At 44.7% G+C, this 19407-nt stretch overlaps 1 protein-coding gene across 2 annotated transcripts in view; it reads left to right on the forward strand.

Annotated features, from left to right (window-relative positions):
• GRHL2 (grainyhead like transcription factor 2) overlaps positions 1-19407 on the forward strand; it is a 117986-nt gene that overhangs the window by 35331 nt on the left and 63248 nt on the right. For both annotated transcript variants that reach the window (XM_034763399.1, XM_034763401.1), the window contains exons 6-7: positions 3383-3539; positions 6752-6863. In XM_034763399.1, the coding sequence (XP_034619290.1) occupies positions 3383-3539; positions 6752-6863 (269 nt within the window). The remainder of the gene's footprint in view (positions 1-3382; positions 3540-6751; positions 6864-19407) is intronic.

The raw sequence follows: 19407 nt of genomic DNA on the forward strand, positions 1-19407 counted from the left end.
GGGGGGTGTACTGTACTCCTCCAGCCTGGGAGCGCAGCTACTGCTGCTTCCCTCCATTGCTCTGCACGTTGGCTTTAAAATCTGACTAGTGTGTGTGTGTCTTCACTGACGGCACGTCTACACTTACCGTGAATCAACGCTGCAGCGATCAATCTACCGGGGGTCAATTTAGTGGGTCTAGTGAAGACCTGCAAAATCAACTGCTGATCGCTCTCCCGTTGACTCCGGTATTCCATTGGAACAAGAAGCATAAGATAAGTCGACAGGGGAGTTTTTCCCGTCGACCCAGTGCAGTGTAGACACTGCAATAAGTTGACCTAAGCTACGTTGATTCACGTAGTGGGAGTTGCATAACTTAGGTCGACATAACCCTGTAGTGTAGACCTGCCCTGAGTGTCAGGGCCTGATTCTCTTCCTACTTGCACCAGCTTAAATCAAAAATAACTTTGCTTAAGTCAATGGCACTGTACAAATGTAAAACCGGTGTGAGAGGAGAACCAGGCTTTCGGTACCCCATGTACAGAGCACAAATTGCCAACCTGCTCCTGGAAAATCTTCACTGCCTTCCAGGATGCACATGTCTGAGGTTGTTAAGTCAGTTCCCCAAATTTTATGAAATTCCCATTTTGTTTTGTTTTGTAACAATTGGTTTGGTGGAGATCTTTGTCACAATATATTGTGGTATGTTTCTGCGTATTTTGTATTATTTAATCTGTTGGGTGTCTGTCACCACCCAGCTAAGTACTGCACAATAAACTAAAGTTTTGGAGACATAACCGGTCATCACTGTTAGCTACTAAACACAGCAAAATGCATGCATATAAATGGGCAAGAGCTAGATTAGTCATTGACTCATATTAGCTCTGATCCAGGAAAACACTTAAGCATGTACTTAACTTTAAGCACGTGAGTAGTTCAGTTTATATCAGTGAGACTATTCATGTGCTTAAAGTTAGACATATGCTTAAGATTTTTCCTGGATTGGGGCCTCATGCCTGGGGCTTTTTTCCCATGGTGTAGCTTTCTTAAGGCCCAATCCCTTTCCTGATAAAGTCAATGGCAAAATCCACATTATCCTCAATGGGATCAGGACTGAGACCTTAGGCAGGAGTATATCTGCAGCATCAATGCAGCAGAGTTTCCATTTCCTGTGTTGGTTATTTTTGAAACCTAATCCAGGAGTGTTTGTATTGTCAGCATTTCTGTGAAGGTGAAAAACTTTAGCATAGGGCAACTTCAGATGATAATTTACAATTCAGAAAGGAAATGCCTCCCCCCTGTGAATTATATAGCATTCTGCTAAGTGTTCAATACCCTGTATGTACAGAAATGAATGCTTCAGATAAATAATATCAACATAACTTAGGGCTTGGTCCAAGACCCACTGAAGTAGATTGAAAGATTCCCATTGATTTCAAAGGGCTTTTAGATCAGACAGTTGGTGAGATTCAAAACAGGCTTAGAAAGTTTTCTGAATAATAACTGCAGTTACATTTGCTAGGGTAAAAATGACAAGTGGTAGCAATGCTCATGCTTTAGGGCATAAACTGATTGCCAATTGGAATCTGGAAGAAATTTCCACTATGGTATAATACAGGTATTACACAATTGGCCAGGTGCAGTATGTCTGATATTTGGGGTTTTTTTAACACCTTCTGAAACATCCAGAGTAGGAAACTGTCATACACAGGAGAACAAACTAAGGCACATGGACTATTAATCAGTTGTACTGTGGCACTTTCTGGATCTGATTTTGATTCACACTAAACTCCATTTTAGATTCCTTTATACACTGACTGATGTTAAGGAGCCTTAATGTCAATGAGAATCTGGCCTACTGTGTTTAAAATACCCTTCTAGCATAAACAAAATGTATACAGTACATCCGTTAGTCTTTTCAAAACAATGCAAAATTTAGCACAAAAACCCCAAACTTTTTTCTTTTTAACATTAAAACAGAATAGATTTTAGAGTAGAGTAACGTAATTAGGAACACCTTTAAAATTTAGCCTTCATTTCAAATTATAAAAATTACTACTAAACTATATTGAAACTAAACAGTTTCTGAATGCTCTTGCATCAGATGGAGGAAAGATGCAATGGAGGGGTTTTTTTTCCATCTCTTTGGGTGGGATTTGAAAACAAATTCTTGTTATTACTGAATTTTAGTTGTTATTTTTTACTTGGTGGCTAAAAATAAGAAAAATAGTATTTTGGTCTTTGCCTTATTTCCTTTTCATATTGCCATAGGCAATGGTATGACATCAGAGTACATTTGGTTTAGACTAGAAATTCAAGGACACCTTAACCTTTTGATTTAGCATGTTCTTGCTTTTGGCCCTGATTCAGCAGTGCTTAAATGCTTTGTTAATTCAGACCTTTGAGAAGGTATTATTTTCTTCAACTTGTGGTAATATCCTATAAGTGACTCTTTCCATTATGGTGTCTGCAAAAGTATTTTGAAGGGAAATGTTTATTTAGCAAGTTTTACTATAGTGTGATGGGGATGAATATACTAAATTATCGTAATGCAACGTGGTAGGATGCCAATAGACAATGTTCTGTGAAGAGTGTGTTTAGTGAAAGAGTCTATAGGACAGAGATTCTCAAACTTTTTCATAGTGTGCACCACAGATAAAGGTGCAGTTTCTCTTATGGAACATCTTCCCTTCCAAAATCCTAATTCCCCTACGATAACATCACTGATATCTTGTCTTTTGTTTTTTCTAATTGTATTATTCATCAATTGCACTACCAGTGAAATCTAGGTATTCTGCACTGTCGGGTTTATTTCTAAAGAATTAGAAATAAATCCTGTAAAAATTAGATTCTAATTTAAAAAAATTAACCCCACTCTGCCGTTCCCCTTTCCCATTTCCTCGTACAGTAGTCAGGAGGCCTGTTCCTCCCGCACACTGTCTCCGCAGCTTCTGTGTTGCTCTCACTGGACTCTTCTTCCTGTGCCAGCTGCAGATTCAGATGTTCATGGAGGCAGTTTAGCTCCCCTTACTAGCAGTGAACCAAGATCTATTCCCACCTGTCAGTCAGCACCCTTATCATTGGGGTGTATATAGAGTCCCATCGTTATGTACAGAGAAACTAAAGAGACAGTCCCTGCCCAAAGAGGCTTACAATCTAGCTAGTCCATTCTTAATGAATTCCAGATTTGATGGATTTAAAGGAAGATAATTTTAGTTATTGAATCACCTGTCTCTATTTTTACGTATTTTGACCTTTCCCCATCATTATTGCTATTTAGTTTCCTATTAGTTTTATGCCAATACTGTCTGTATGCATATGAAATGTATAAATAAATAAGGAAAAAAAGAAAAGGAAAAGTCATAGAGATTGTTTGATCTCTCTTTCTCTCTCTCTCACACAGCAGCACTTTTCAGTATACTCTAGAAGCTACCAAATCTCTGCGTCAAAAGCAAGGGGAAGGACCGATGACCTATTTGAACAAAGGACAGTTTTATGCCATTACTCTGAGCGAGACGGGTGACAACAAGTGTTTCCGACATCCCATCAGCAAAGTCAGGGTATGGCAGCCTTTGCTAGACAGAACAGAACTCTGCTGATATGTTCAGGGGGTTGCTCATGGTTTGTTTTATTTTTCTTGTGGGAACAGCAGAGACACTTGGCTACAACACCAATAGAAATATGGGGAAAAGTTATCAGCTATGGATACTTGCTGTATATTTTTTTAGTCCTTTTTCAGTCCCATCTCATGAGCTGCCCAGTTGCATATATATCTGTCTAAGGCCATGATTCAGCAAGACACTTAAGCATGTGTTTAACTTTAAGTATGAGTACTCCCATTAACTTCAGTGGAACCATTCATGGGCCTGATTCAGCAAAGCACTTATTCCTCTACTTCCCTTACCGAGGGAAACGGTAGGGGCAACGGACCTGTCTGGTTTTAAGATTAAGTTGGATAAGTTTATGGAGGGAATGGTTTAATGATAAAACATAGTAGCCAAGGAAAACCAAGCAATGGTACATGAACAACATAATGGCCAACAAGGGTCAGGCTAGAGACTCTTGCCTATATGCTCGGGGTATTACTGATCGCCATATTTGGGGTCGGGAAGGAATTTTCCTCCAGGGTAGATTGGCCGAGCCTCTGGAGGTTTTTCGCCTTCCTCCGCAGCATGGGGCAGGGATCACTAGCAGGAGGGTCTCAGCCGATTGAAATCACTAAAACACAGGACTGGGGACTTCAACGGTAGAGTACAGGGAAGGGTCTTGCGGCCTGCAGCATGCAGGGGGTCAGACCAGATGATCATAATGGTCCCTTCTGACCTTAATGTCTATGAGTCTATGAGTCTATGAACTTCAAGCACATGCTTAAGTTGCACTGACATCCAGTGTTAAGCACCTGCTTGAGTCCTCATGGCCCAAACCTGTGAGGTGCTGAGTGAGCTCTCCCAGCTCCCACTCAAGCCATGGGAAGTTGAGGGCATTAGCAGCTTGCAGGATTGGGCCATTAATTTACTAATGATCTGTTTTAAAAATCAAAACGAGCGTGGTGTACGCGTGTGAGCTGTTTTATATTCAAGAAGAACACAAACTTTATGGAGATTCCCACTTTGGAAATCAGACTTACGGCTTCATCGCAGTTCTCAGCTTCTGAAGCAGAGCTGTGACAATCAAACTGTGGTGAACACACTGGGCTCATCCGATAGTGTTTCAGATTAACTGGTGATCACCCGTTAGACTTGAAATGAAAAATGAGCCTCAAAGCTGCTGCCCTGAGAGTGGCACTGTCCCCTGAAGCTCAAAGTGCAGTGAGTATGTGAAGCAGATGAAATACTACTAGGTTGAGAACGCTGTGGCCATTGTAGTCCAATCTCATTCTCAACATGTTTTTCTTGCTGTGTGTCAGAGACACAGTGGGGGATTAAAGCAAGATGAAATAAATCTGTTTATTGAGGCTCTTAGATTATTAGATTTCTTAAAGGGGTTACCAGATTTATGACATAACCCCTTCTGAGACAGTTTGGGGACAACCCTCAAACCCTGCTAGAAGGGCGAAAATGTGAATATAATCCCAGAACAAATGCCTGATGCAAAGTCAATTGCAGTTAGTGAGAGACTATTCAGCGATGTCATTGCACTGGATCAGGTCCAAGGGAACACCATCAATTGTGCTTTTTATCTCACACATAGTTTTGGGAGACTTTACCTATAGAGGCAGCAATTTTTTTAAACAGTTTGGTGATTCAAGGTGGGAGGTTATTTATGGGGAATTTGTGTGGAGATTGGGAAAAGCTTCTTCATCTGAGAACAAAAAGAACACATTGAAGGGGCTATTTTTTGTTTTCCATAATTTCAGGTTACCTTGGCATGCAGCATTTGTGACTGCAAAGAGAAATTTTTTAAATGTGCTCAAATAGGCAATTTTTTCCTGAGCTTTTATGACTCCAGTGTTAAGATGTAGAGTGAAGTTACAATTTGGTTTGGTTTGGTTTTTGGTATCACATAATTAGAGCAAAATGAATCCAGAACTTGAAATGAAAACTCAAACGAGGCTCAGTAAAAAACCCATATAGCATTGTGGTAAAAATAAAAATATATGCAAGACTTCTGACCATAGACTGGGTGCTGGGGACTAAGGCAATGGTCCCCAAACTGTGGGGTATGCCCCACCCTGGGGTGTGTGTGGAGGAATGTTCGGGGGCAGAGAGGGAGCGCTACCCAGCTCCACTCCACCCCCAGCTCTACTCCGGCCCCGCCCACAGCCCCAGCCCCTGGCCGCAGCTCCTGCCTCGACCCCAGCCAGACCCACCCCCAGCTGCGCCCCAGCCACATACCGCTTGCCTCAGTCCATGCCCTCACCTCTCACCCCACCCCCGGGAGCCATGGCTCCGCTCTCAGCCGTGGGTCCTGGCGGGGGGCATGGACAAGGGTAAGAGGGGGTGCTACTCTGAAAAGTTTGGGGACCACTGGACTAAGAGAGATATAAAGTGGTATATCCACAAATGCAGACAAAGAACACTTTTTTAAAAATGATTGCTGCTCATCACATATGAAAACACCTGTTTGAAAGTAGCTCAAACAGTAAACATCACAGTCTGTAATTTGTCTGAATTGTTGACTGTTGCAGGCACTAAAATACTATGTTTTTCTTAGGGTGTATTTTCAGCTGCGTTAAATCAATTTGTGGCTATATATTTTTTTAAATCAAACAACAAGAACATTCACAATGATATTTCCTACTACACTTCTGATTTTCCTGCAGTGCAGTCCCCAATCCTGCAAGCCCCCCTTAGTTGATTGCAGCATTATAGGAACTTTTTGTTTCTTTTACCCAGAAGAGCTCCTATCATACAGAACATATCATTTCTACTTTTATATAATCTTCTAAAGGCCCAACGAGTCCAAATGACTTATTCCAAGTATCTCAGTCAGAGTTAGAATCTGGGATGCTTTTGCTTTTGAGATCACCACTTTTAGCACTATGAAATACAGCCCTCTTAAATGTAAATACTCAGTCACATTTTATTCAAACTCCAGAAAAAGCATCGTCATTGTCCCTGTTTTATTTTTAAATTACCTTTCTATTGCACTCAAATATTAAATGCATCACACATGTAGGGCAAGAATACAAAACACTGAATGGTATTCCCTTCAAGGATAGATTTTCTAGTTGCAATGGAGGCAGGTGGGAGTTTCTAGTACTTAGGCATCTCAGATTTAATTTAACGTGAGGTACTGCCAGTAATGTAGTCTCCACTCCCCTTTTCTGTAGAGTGTGGTCATGGTTGTATTCAGTGAAGATAAAAACCGAGAGGAACAGCTGAAGTATTGGAAATACTGGCATTCTCGGCAACACACAGCTAAACAGAGGGTCCTTGACATTGGTAAGTGAGTAGTTCTATGAATTTATATTCTCCTCCATACTCCATATTGAAATGTGGAGACGCACAGTTTGTTATTATGTGAGGGAATAGAACATTCAAAGAGGGAAAAATCAACTCCGTAAAAGGTAGATGCAATTTATATGTGAACAGCATTGCAAATACTATAGAAAATTACCATAGATGGTGGAACTTTTTAACACATGGACCACCTAGTGATTACAGGTAAAAGCTTTGAGATACAACTGTTAGCAATTGCAGAGCCCCATTGAGGATTCGTCTGAGGGGAAGAGAACCAGTGAAAGATCTGTGCTGTCATGTGGGACTCAGAGAATATCATGCCCACAACTTCTCCGTTGATGGGAAATCTATGCCCCATGCACTCCAACTCCTCTACGTGGGGAAAACTCTTTTAGACAGAAAGGATGATAGTTTGGGAACTTTGCAAGCCTAAACTTGTGGAATATTCCAAGCACTTTTTTGATTTGAATGTCTAAGCTGTCCCTCTGTTTCTAGATAGCTCTCTTTTAGGGCTTGTCTATGGGGAAAGTTATACTAGTATAAGATAAGGTTGAATTTAAACCACTCTAGTTATATGGGTATAACCTCCTGCATGGACAGTCTTATTCCAGTATAAGAATGTATTTTACTGATTTAATTTACGTTTCCTTGTAAGCTGTTTAAATTAAGCCACACACAAAAAAAAAAAAAAAAAAAGCCACACTTATTCTGGAATAGGAATGCCCCCTTGAGGAGTTCCACCAGTATAACGACAGTGGTTTCACTATACTAGTATAATTATAATGGTGTCACTGGTGAAATTTTCCCATGTAGACAAATGCCTAAGCTTAAGTATATGCTTAAGTGCTTTGTTGAAAAAGGACGGGGTTACTCATATGCTTAAAGTTAAGCATGTGCTTAAGTCCTGTTGAAGTCACTGGGACTTGAGCACATGCTTAGGTGCTTTGCTGAATCAGAGCATCTGTGTATGCCTGTTTCGTTAATCTTTCATTTTTAATTAGAACACTAGGACTCATAATTAGCCTGTAAAGATTGCTTCTTAAAAGCTTTTTCCTATTTATTTCCTGACATTAATTTTGAAAATAAGTAGCTTTATCAATTATTTTTATAATATCTACACTGCAGTCAACAGCTGAATGTTCAATGTTAAATAATAGTGATTGGTGGGCAGGGGTGTTGTTTTAGACAGAAGAAATTCCAGAAATTGTCAGTAATCATCGAATAGTGTCCAAACTCCTGGAGTCATAGACTCATAGACTTTAAGGTCAGAAGGGACCATTATGATCTTCTAGTCTGACCTCCTGCACAACGCAGGCCACAGAATCTCACCCACCCACTCCTGTAACAACCTCCTATGTCTGAGCTATTGAAGTCCTCAACTTGTGGTTTAAAGACTTCAAGGTGCAGAGAATCCTCCAGCAAGTGACCCATGCCCCACTCTGCAGAGGAAGGCGAAAACCCCCCAGGGCCTCTGCCAACCTGCCCTGGAGGAAAATTCCTTCCCGACTCCTAATATGGTGATCAGCTAAACCCTGAGCACATGGGCAAGACTCACCAACCAGAAACCCAGGAAAGAATTCTCTGTACTAACTCAGATCCCACCCCATCTAACATCCCATCGCAGGCCATTGGGCATATTTATTGCTAATAGTCAAAGATCAATTAATTGCCAAAATTAGGCTATCCCTTCATACCATCCCTTCCATAAACTTATCAAGCTTAGTCTTGAAGCCAGATATGTCTTTTGTCTCCACTGCTCCCCTTGCAAGGCTGTTCCAGAACTTCACTCCTCTGATGGTTAGAAACCTTCATCTAATTTCAAGTCTAAACTTCCTGATGGCCAGTTTATATCCATTTGTTCTTGTGTCCACATCGGTACTGAGCTTAAATAATTCCTTTCCCTCCCTGGTGTTTATCCCTCTGATATATTTATAGAAAGCAATCATATCTCCCCTCAGCCGCCTTTTGGTTAGGCTAAACAAGCCGAGCTCTTTGATAAGACAGGTTTTCCATTCCTCGGATCATCCTAGTAGCCCTTCTCTGTACCCGTTCCAGTTTGAATTCATCCTTCTTAAACATGGGAGGCCAGAACTGCACACAATATTCCAGATGAGGTCTCACCAGTGCCTTGTATAACAGTACTAATACCTCCTTATCTCTACTGGAAATACCTTGCCTGATGCATCCCAAGACCGCATTAGCTTTTTTCATGGCCATATCACATTGGCAGGTCATAGTCATCCTGTGATCAACCAATACTCCGAGGTCCTTCTCCTCCTCCGTTACTTCCAAGTAGGGTGACCAGATTAGTAGTACAAAATATCAGGACGGGGGCGGAGCAAAAAAAGGGGAGGGGTGGAGCAAAAAAGGGGGGGGGGCAGAGCAAAAAAAAAAAACAGTTTTAAAGGGGACTGGGGCATTAGCAGGCCCCAGCTCCGCACGCTGCCCTCCCAGCGGAGCCTCCCGCCCCCCGGCCCACCACGGACATATGTGGGGCACGGTGGGTCCGGGTGGGGGCAGGGCGGAGTGGGCAGGAGCTGGGTGGGCGGCAGGGGCCGAATCCCGTTGCTGCCAGGGAGCCCCATGCCTCTCCCTCCCGCTCGCGGCTGCGGCTCCTTCCCGGCGGGACGCGCCTCCCGCTGCCCCGGTCACATGCGGCACGCGTCCCCCGTGCCTAGTCTCCCTCCCACCGGGAAGAGGCAGCTGGACGCGTGCCGCATGTGCACGGGGCAGGCCAGGGGGGGCGCATCCCGCCGGGAATGAGCCGCAGTCGCGAGCGGGAGGGAGAGGCGCGGGGCTCCCTGGCAGCAGCGGGGATTTGGCCCCCGCCCCCGCGCCACCCACCGGGCCCCTGCCCGCTCTGTGCTGCCCCCGCCCGGACCCACAACGCTGCCCCGTGGGCTGCAGGGCTGGAGCAGCCTCCAGGCTGCGCTCCCGGCCCCGGGTGCAGCAGCCTGGGCAGAAGCCCTCTGGCGCGGCGGGGGGGGGGCACAGCTGAGCCCCCCATCTCCCTCCCTTGCCAGCCCCCCTTTGCCCGCCCGGTGCCCGGGTGCCGGAGCTGACTCACCAGCTCCAGGATCCAGGCACCGCCGCCACTCCCTCCCTCCAGGCTCGCGCCGCCATGCTGCAAGCCTGGGAGGGAGGAGGAATGCTGAGTGGTTGGGGAAGAGGCGGGGCCAGGGTGGGGATTTGGGGAGGGAGCCAATGGGGGAAGGCGAGGGCGGGGCGGGGGGCACGAGCGCCAGAGCGGAGGGCAAAATTTCTTTTTTGTCCAGTGTCCCGACCAATGTCAGTGTCCCGACGCGGGACAAAGAAGCAAATATCGGGACAGTCCCGATAAAATCGGGACATCTGGTCACTCTACTTCCAAGTGGTGCGTCCCCAGTTTATAACAAAAATGCTTGTAATCAATCCCTAAATGCATGACCTTGCACTTTTCACTATTAAATTTCATCCTATTATTATTATTCCAGTTTACAAGGTCATCCAGATCTTCCTGTAGGATATCCTGGTCCCTCTCTGTATTGGCAATACCTCCCAGCTTCGTGTCATGCTTGGTCATGGGAAAATAAGGCTTCTAATAATACTACAGCTGAATGCTGTCTTTGAGTCATTCACTGTTTGGTTTCAAGGAAATGAATCAATATTCCAGTTTATTTGCTGGCCTTGTTTTCTTGAGTGGTATTCTTACAAGGTTGGACTTACCCCCAAATTGTGCCTCCTCTCTGTATTTCTCAGATGTTTTCGCTCAGCAGCAGGTTAAGGCAAGCAACCATAGTATGACTAATGTGAAAAAATTCCATGTTTCTAATAAGCCTCCACTGATACTGTCCAAGGCAAGGTTCTTTATTTTTTAAAAAAAGAAGATTCATTGACCAAGGCACGATCTTTTACCCAACACTGTTATAGGCTCTTTCCAAAGCCTGCTTCTTTAAAGATAGTGAACTGGTGGACTCATACATCCACACAGGGCCCCATCAAAATCAAATAATGAGTCTCTGTGCAGACACAGCAGTCCATTTGCACTCTGTCTGTTGTAGGATTAGGGCCCAAGATGTTACAACGCAGGGCTAGTGTAACCATTTAGGCGACCTAGGCGATCGCCTAGGGCGCCAGGATCTGGGGGCGCCATTTTCTTTGGCAGCGACCGCAGCGGCTGGATATTTGGCCATCCCGGTCACCACCGGCATTTAGGCGGAGGGAGCTGGGGCAGTGGAGCGCGGGGAAGGCTGCCTGCAGCAAGGGGGGGGGGGGCGTGCTCGGGGAGGAGGCAGAGCAGGGGTGAGCTGCTTCACTTCTCCCAGCTCCCGGGCTTGCGGCACCAATCAGGTTAGGTGCCGCAAGCCTGGGAGGCAGGAGAAGTGAAGCAGTGACTGCGTGCTCGGGGAGGAGGCGGGGCAGGGGTGAGCTGGGGCGGGGGGAGGTGCCTCAGGGTGGGGGTAGGGAGCTGCCGCAGGGGGGCGCCTCAGGGCGGAGAGGGGGAACTGCTGCGGGGGGGGCACCTCGGGGTGGAAGGTGGGGAGCTGCCACGGGAGGTGGGGGGTGCCTCAGGGCGGGGGCTCGGGAGGGGGAGGGCGCAAGGTGGAAGTTTCGCCTAGGGCGCGAAACATCCTTCCACCAGCCCTGCTACAACGTCATGTCCATTCAGCACTTCATATATGATGCCCTAGAAAATCTGAAAAAGTGAAACATACAGAAACTCCATTCCTAAATCTAAATTGATCTGCTAGGAAGATGTCCATTACTATAAAACAAGTGCTATTAGAAAGCAGTGCTGCAAAACAATATACATGTGCAAATATCCATTCTTGGTGTCTGCTCAGGAGATCGGAGTCTGCATGAGTGACGGCCAATGAGCACGCAGCACACCCCATCACCCTTTGTTTTCTGCTTTTTAACTGTTTGTCTGACCAAAAACTGGGAGTAAAGCTGTTTGAACCCTGATGAGTTGTCCTGATAAGCACCTTTATTACTTATCCCACCACAGGCATTTACAAGATTCTCTGAGAGCCTGCAACTGCCCTCCCCATGTGCTTGGGAAGATCTCATCACTGGCTGAGCTTCCACCTTCCCCCCATGTGCAGTTCACATACCTGGTAATCTGCAGCAGATTCCAGCCTAAGGAGTTTGCTAGACCAAAGCAGGCAGAGTTTACCTTGTTTTGACTGCCTGAGGGAATCAAACAATTGAGTGCAGGGAGGGAGGGGGAGAAATGAGAAAAGCAGCACTTGGAGATGGTGGAGAAAATAGCACTGTTAAAAACAAAGGAGTAATCAAAGATCACCTGTACTGTACTGGGAGCAGTCCCTAGGTTCTCAGCCCAGACAGAGAACATCAGGTTTGCCTGTCCACTTTCCGACGTTGCAAGCCTCTACTGGGGCCAGGTCTACACCACAGAATTAGGTCCACATAAAGCAGTTTACATTGACCTACTCTGTAAGTGTACACACTACAGTGTTCCTCCCACTGCTGTAACTCTCCCGCTACAGTGACTTAATATATACATCTTGGCAAGAGGCGTAAGTCTTAGGTCGATGTAGTTCATAGTTCGTAGTTACTTGCATTGCTGAGAATGTCAGTTTCACTGCTGATAGGGGCCCTGTTTGAAATTGAACCCCCAGGGCAGGGGAGGGGTTCCAGCTATGAGCCCTGCAATGCTGACAGCTGGAGCCTCGCTGCCTGTGCTGAAAACCCAGGCTGTGGGCAGGGCCGGTGCAAGGAAGTTTCGCGCCATAGGCGAAACTTCCACCTTGCGCATCCCCACCCAGCTAACCCCCCCCTCCCCCGTGGCAGTTAACCATGCCCCCCGCCTCCCCACCAGAGGAGCCCCCCCCGCGGCAGCTAACCCCACCCAGGGAGGCTAACCCTGCCTAGGGAGCGCCTCCCCTCCCCCCTGCGGAAGCTAACCCCGCCCGGGGAGCCCACCACAGCTCACCTCCGCTCCGCCTCCTCCGCTGAGCATGCCGGCATCACTCTAATTCTTCTCCCCTCCCAGGCTTGAGGCGCCGATTGGAGGAGAATTAGAGCGGGGGCTGTGTGCTCAGCAGAGGAGGCAGAGTGGAGGTGATCCAGGGCGGGGAGCGGTTCCCCTGTGCGCCCCCTCCCCCCCATTACTGCGGGCGGCCCTCCCCGCGCCCCCCTGCCCCAGGTCACCTCCACTCCACCTCCTCGCCTGAGAGGGCTTTTAGGCACCCTCAACCACTAGGCACCCTAGGCGGCCGCCTAGTTCGCCTAGTGGTTGCACCGGGCCTGGCTGTGGGCTCCGCATGCAGCTCAAAGCTGGAGTCTCCCTGCCGAGCTGCCAGCTGCCGGGCACTGAGAGCCCGGGCTCTCAGCTCCCCACACTCCCTTCATAAATGAGTGGAAGGGCTCCTCGTGAGGATGCGCGCCACCAGCAGAAGGAGGATAGTGTGGACATGAAAAAATGGAGTAATTACTGCAGTGTAATTGTGTAGTATAGACAAGGCCTCAGACGAGGATTGTTTAGAAACCCACCTATTTGGTGAGAGCTACTAAGGTGCTGGTACTGAGTTCCTTCCTACCAACCTGGCCCCAGTGACTCAAGTTGAAAATTGTCCATCCGTTGAGGACGATTAATTAAAAATTCCCTTTCAGCTCCCAGGCCAAATAAATCTGTCTGTTTAGTTGTCATAGGAAATACTCGAACAGAGCAAATGTAGAGAGAAGTTGTATCATGTCACAACTATTGTTTAAAGCTGTATATTTTGGTACTAGTATATACATGCTGCAGTACCAATGTTCATACCTTTGCACCTTTGATGACATGGGGTGAAATTCCTACTGACTTCAATGGACCAGGATTTCACAATGGTTTAATTGATACATTTTAGGCCCCTTGCCCAAACAAGTAAATCTACAGTGTGTGTTCAGTATACCGGAGTACAGCAAACTGAATGCTGTGCATAAGCAGTGTGTTATATATGCTAAAATTAATGTTTTTTACATTTGTATTAATTTGAAGAGAAATAGGCCGTCACTGACTTCCAGGCACTCCTATCTGTAGTTTTTACTTTCATGAAACCTGGAATAACTAGGTTTAATGATACAATGTTCAATGTCAAACACGAGAACTATTTAACATGGATCTAAACTTTGCCAAAACATTTCTCAGGAATAAGCTCCAGCGCTCTAGGCACTGCTGTATGGTATTTCAGCTAAGTGCTATTGAAATAAGCTCTTTGGTGGTTACCATTGCCAAATAAAATATTTACAAAACAGATTTTCCTTTAATCAAGAATTAACATTTTGGACATTGGGCTTCCCAAACTGCTGGTGTCACAAGTGATGCTGCCACTTCGGAACAAAATGATTGTCAAGTATAGTTCATACGTGAGCTTTCAAACACTGTGCTCTGCAAAACAGCTGCACTTTTCTTTTTCATGGGACATAATAACTCGGTCCTTAGTGTATGCTACAAATATTCCACAGAGAGGGCCAAGTCGTGACAGAGGCAGAAGACGTTATGCAACATTGTGTCTAATTTTCATGAAATTGTATTTGCATGCAGATCTGGGTGTTAACTAATGAACACACTTTGATATTTGTAATGCTTATTATTTATAGTCAGTTTATTATTCCTCATGCTTCTGTTTCTGTTGCATCTAGAGTACAATATCAGGGCCTTCTTAAAGATAATTCAATAGCTACCAGCTTTCTCTTGGAGTGGAAGAATTCTCGTTCTCAAGAGTGCTAACATAACAATAAACTGGTTAGTGTTTGTGATCATGTCTCCTGCTAGTGGCTGGTCCAAGAAGCTCCTTTCTGGTCTGTTCTCATACTAACTGGCTGGGCCATTTCTATATTCCAGCTTGTAAGCACTTTGAGGCAGGGCATTGTCCAGCTATCTTTCCTGAGGCACCTACAACATCTTTAGGCGTGGTACAAGTAACGCATATTGTATACACTTCATATTAAAAATACAGGATAGTTTATAAAATATTAAGAAATGATTAATTTATGTTGTAGTAAATTGCCATAGCTTGTTATAACCATCTATAACACCTTGTACTGATGTGCTTATAGCTAATGCTAAGTTTTTGTCATGGATATTTTTAGTAAAAGTCACCAACAGGTCACAGGCAATAATGAAAAATTCATGGAAGCCTGTGACCTGTCCTTGACTTTTACTAAAAATGCCCATGACAAAATGGGTAGCCTGGGCAGCTGGGGGAAGAGAGGGTTGGGAACTCCAAGGTCCCCCCGCTGGAGCTGGGAGCTGCCGGAGTCCCCCCTGCCACCCACAGCAGCCGGGAGCTCCGGGGTTCTGTCTTGCTGCCCGCAGTGCATGGGAGCAGTGGGGGTCCCCCCTGCCACCGGGTCCCTCCTGCCTCCTGGGGTGCAATCAGCAGTGGGAATTCCTTGCCGCTGGGTCCCCCCTGCCACCTGCAGCAGCGGGGAGTGGCGCGGGTCTCCCCTGCCACCTGTGGGGGCAGGGAGCGGCGTGAGTCCCTCTTGCGACCCGTGGTGGCCAGGAGCAGTGGGGGGGCTGCAGGGCTCCCCCCTGCCAGCCATGGTGGTCGGGAGCTGTGGGGGTACCCCACAGCTGGCAGAGGACCCTGCAGCTCCCAGCCAGCGCTGGCTGAAGTCACAGAGGTCTTTGGAAGTCACGGTGATCTCCCTGACTAAATTGCATCTTACTTATAGCCCTCTATGTCACATATTATTCATGCCTGTTACATGCTTATTACCTCTATTAATCATTCACTAATCCTTTATAAACTATTCATTAATATATCCTTAATATAAAGCATGGCCTACAGAACAACAATGGTGCTCAAAGCTAAAGGAGTAATTCCTTTAGCTCAGATAATAGGGGCTGGTGCTGAAGGTTCCAGCTGTGTTACCTGCTAGCCGCTCTGGTGTCCATGTGTCTGTGCCAATATTCCATCATGTTACTTCTTTTTAGATACTCCTGTCATCAGCTTCTGTGCATTGTTCTGCTTCTTTGAATTAGAGATAGGCTTGAGCTGCAACCTGCAGATGTGGAGCCAACTTTTACCCAAATTCAGGAGAGTCCAGATCTGGGGGGTTGGCTTGGGCCCATCTCAACTGTGAAGTTTGCAGAAAAGCATCATCTACCGATCATGTGAATGAACTAAGGTTCCATGACAGGTTGATGTCTCAGTCTCAGTGTTCAGATTGGCTTCAGTATTGAGAGCATGGAGTGAAGCCAGAGCACAGCTGTTCACAGTTGAACAGCTCGTCACTCCCTTTTTGTCTTCCATTAAAAGAAGATATGTGTGTTAGCAATAAATCAAATGCTGAAATGATGCAAATTTGTATTGACAACCCCTGGAACTTGCAAGAAGTCAATTTTCCCACTCCTCAGTTATGCACCTGAAGGCTGGAGAGACCAAACAGAGGCAGAGGGAGTCTGAAGAAAACACTCCGGACACTTTGCAGAACTGAAGACTCCTTTTCCCCCCTTGCTGCTGAAAAGATGAGCCTTCTGAAGGATAACTATAAGCATTGTCTCACCTTCAGCAGTGCAGTGTGTCATACTTGCTGATTTCCTGTGGGTCTAACTGTTGAACAGCTAGCAGTGGGAGGGATTCTTAGCTTATATTGGGACTAGCAGTGGGAGGGAGAATCAGTTGATATTTGGATGATGTCTATATTCAGGAGTCCAAATATTTAGATAACATTCAGACACATACCCAGCCCCAAAATACAAATGGCTTCTGATAGACTCAGTATCGTTTCTCTGCCTTCCCCTATGACTTAGGGCTGTCCCTGAAGAACACTTCTCTTTCTGATGTAAGGTTGTCTTCTTGGGGCAAGGGGGAAGCTGGGTAGCCTGCTCCAGCTCACTCCAGATACATAGGGGTGGTTAAGTTTGTACACTTTGATTTAGTGCTCCAGCTGGGGTGGAAGAATGGTCCAGTGGTTAAGGTGTTAGGTGGGGACTTTCGAGACCTTTGTTCAATTTCCTGTTCCACTACAGACTTGTGACCTTGCCCAAATCAATTAACTCTCTGTGCCTTATCTGTAAAATGGGGCTAAGAGCACTTTCCTACTACATAGAGTATTGGGAGGATAAGTATGCTAAAGATTATGAGATATTTCGATTCTACAGCAATAAGAGCCCAGTATATCTACCCTAGAGTTCTATCTCCCCATCCAAAGTCCCTAAGCATATACTTAACTCTAAGTATAAGCTTAAGTCCCAATTACTTTAATGGGGCAAGCACATGCTTAAACTTAAGCAGTTGCTTAAGTACTGTTCTATATAAGAAAGGATTTAAGGGCTTAATCCCTTAATTAGCAGGGAGCAAAGGAGCTTTGCAAAATCAAGGCTAAATGTAGGTATGGATTTTTGCGGAAAAGGAGGTAGGCACTTCCACCTCACCTCTTTTCTTCCGTAGGAGGACTGGGAAATATTTCTGACCTTTTAACACTTACATGCTCAGACATCCCACAGTGCACTGACTTTCTCTTCAAAAACAAAGGAGCATAGAAGCGAATTACATTACACGCTGTAATCATTTGGCCAGGATTGATACCATAGTATGACCAACAGTAGTACAGTTTTACCTACATTTTACTTAATATTGGTATCATTTGGATGCTTAAAACAAAAACAGTTACCCATAGCATATTATCCATGCAAGCTTGTACCCAAGTTATGAATTTATAGTGTTTTAATAGACTGCAAATTTCAATATTGGTTTCGTATAGAATTTTCCAAACAAAATGGAAATAATTCTTGCAGAGCCATTTTCTTGCATATCAAAGAACCCCAATTTTCTATTTCTGTTAAAGCAGTAGCAGCTTGAGAGGAGAAAGTATAATGATGGCAACTTTCCAATATCCATGGAAATGATTTCTAAATGACTGTTTTTCGTTAGTTAACATTTATACTGAGGTAGCATCTAGAGGCCTCAACCAGATTGTTGCTTAAAACAGCTACAGTAAGTCATTTTCAAAACCAGGAATGCTGATTTATCTGCTCTGGCTTCTTTAGTTATCTTTGAGCTGGCGGGAATGATGTGCAGCTCTGCTGTTAAATGGCATGTCACACATTTCCTGAGATTTGTGTATGGCAATTAAGGAAATGGAGTGGGGGGTGTTTTGGGGGAAGAGAGGTGCTGGTGGGATGGTGGGTACTTATTGTCTTTTACATGAAGAAAACATATGTCTTTACAAGACATCTTGTTCACCCCTTTCCAAGATACACCTACACAGCATGCTCATGTGCAGCAATCATTTGCACAAGGCATTTTTGGGTGAATCATAAACCAAAGTGGTGGGTGGGAAGGTGGGTGCATGTGCATATTAAACTACATATATATATCTCCTAATTCTTCTTGCTTACAGGAAAGTCAATGTGTTCATTTAGAAAGATGACCTGTGTTCACAGTGGGGATAAAAAAGCCCAGAGACCGTCTCTATACACATTCACTGTGTCCAATTGCTTGACCTCATTGAAAGTTTCATGCCATGCCTGTGGTCTGAACGTTCTGAATTCTTTGATCCAAACTGTTTCAAGCATTCCAGGCGTGTTGTTTCACTAGTCCAGACAGCATCCCTGTGCTTCAAAGCAGAGAATTTTATATGAATTATAGTTCTCTCCCTTATCACACCCACAACACTGGCACTTTTGCCATGCAAGCGTACTTGAAATTATTGTTGCATCTTAATTATTTTTTGAAAACCTAGATAATGTTAATTTTTCTTAAAGGAATAACAAGGTTGAGAAAAAGAATACCAAATTCATATAGGGCCATCACTTACAGAATGTAAAACATTCTCTTTATACAACTGAGTACAAAGCTATGAATCAACATACTTTTAAAGTGCAGATGCAGGTAAAAGTTAAGATAAAGGTTATTACATTGAGTAATCTCAGTCCTCTGGTACTGAGTCCAATTATTGCTCTCAAGGGATTCTTGGACAGCATATGTCCCATGGAAGGTTGACACATTTTCTTTTTGAAGAATCTGAAACCTTTTAATCTGTGATTAGGTATGGAACAGAAATATTAAAGGAGACTGGTAAAAGAGAAAAATGGGTTATTGTCCCTTTTTGCTTCTGTGATGTATAAAGAAAAGCTGAAATCTCCCATATTCCTGCTTCCTTCTCCCACAATTTTTTTCCTGCTGTTTTCTACCTTAGAAATTCAGGTCTCACTTACATTGGGTTTTCCCCTTTCAATACTCTTTGGATGACTAGAGTATTGATAGGGTTATGACATCATAGGTCCAAAGGAAGCAAAAAACCAATTAATTGGGGGGGGGGATATGTTTGGTTACTTTTGTTTTTGTTTATTCTTAAACACTCATGGATTTTTTGTTTGTTTGTTTGTTTGTTTTTGTTAATGCCAATACAATTTTTGGAAGAAAATATCCCTTTGTTAAAAATCCAATGCCCTGCACCTTCAGTTATCAGAAAGCAGAGAGAGTTTGTAACCACTGCACTGGGGACACCACTGGACACATTCCTGATATATCTAATATAAAAACAAGCATGATTTTTTGTTTGGCAGTTGGTGGTGAATGATTTGTTT

This window comes from Trachemys scripta, chromosome 2 (assembly GCF_013100865.1).
Source record: "Trachemys scripta elegans isolate TJP31775 chromosome 2, CAS_Tse_1.0, whole genome shotgun sequence".
Taxonomy (NCBI): Eukaryota; Metazoa; Chordata; order Testudines; family Emydidae; genus Trachemys; species Trachemys scripta.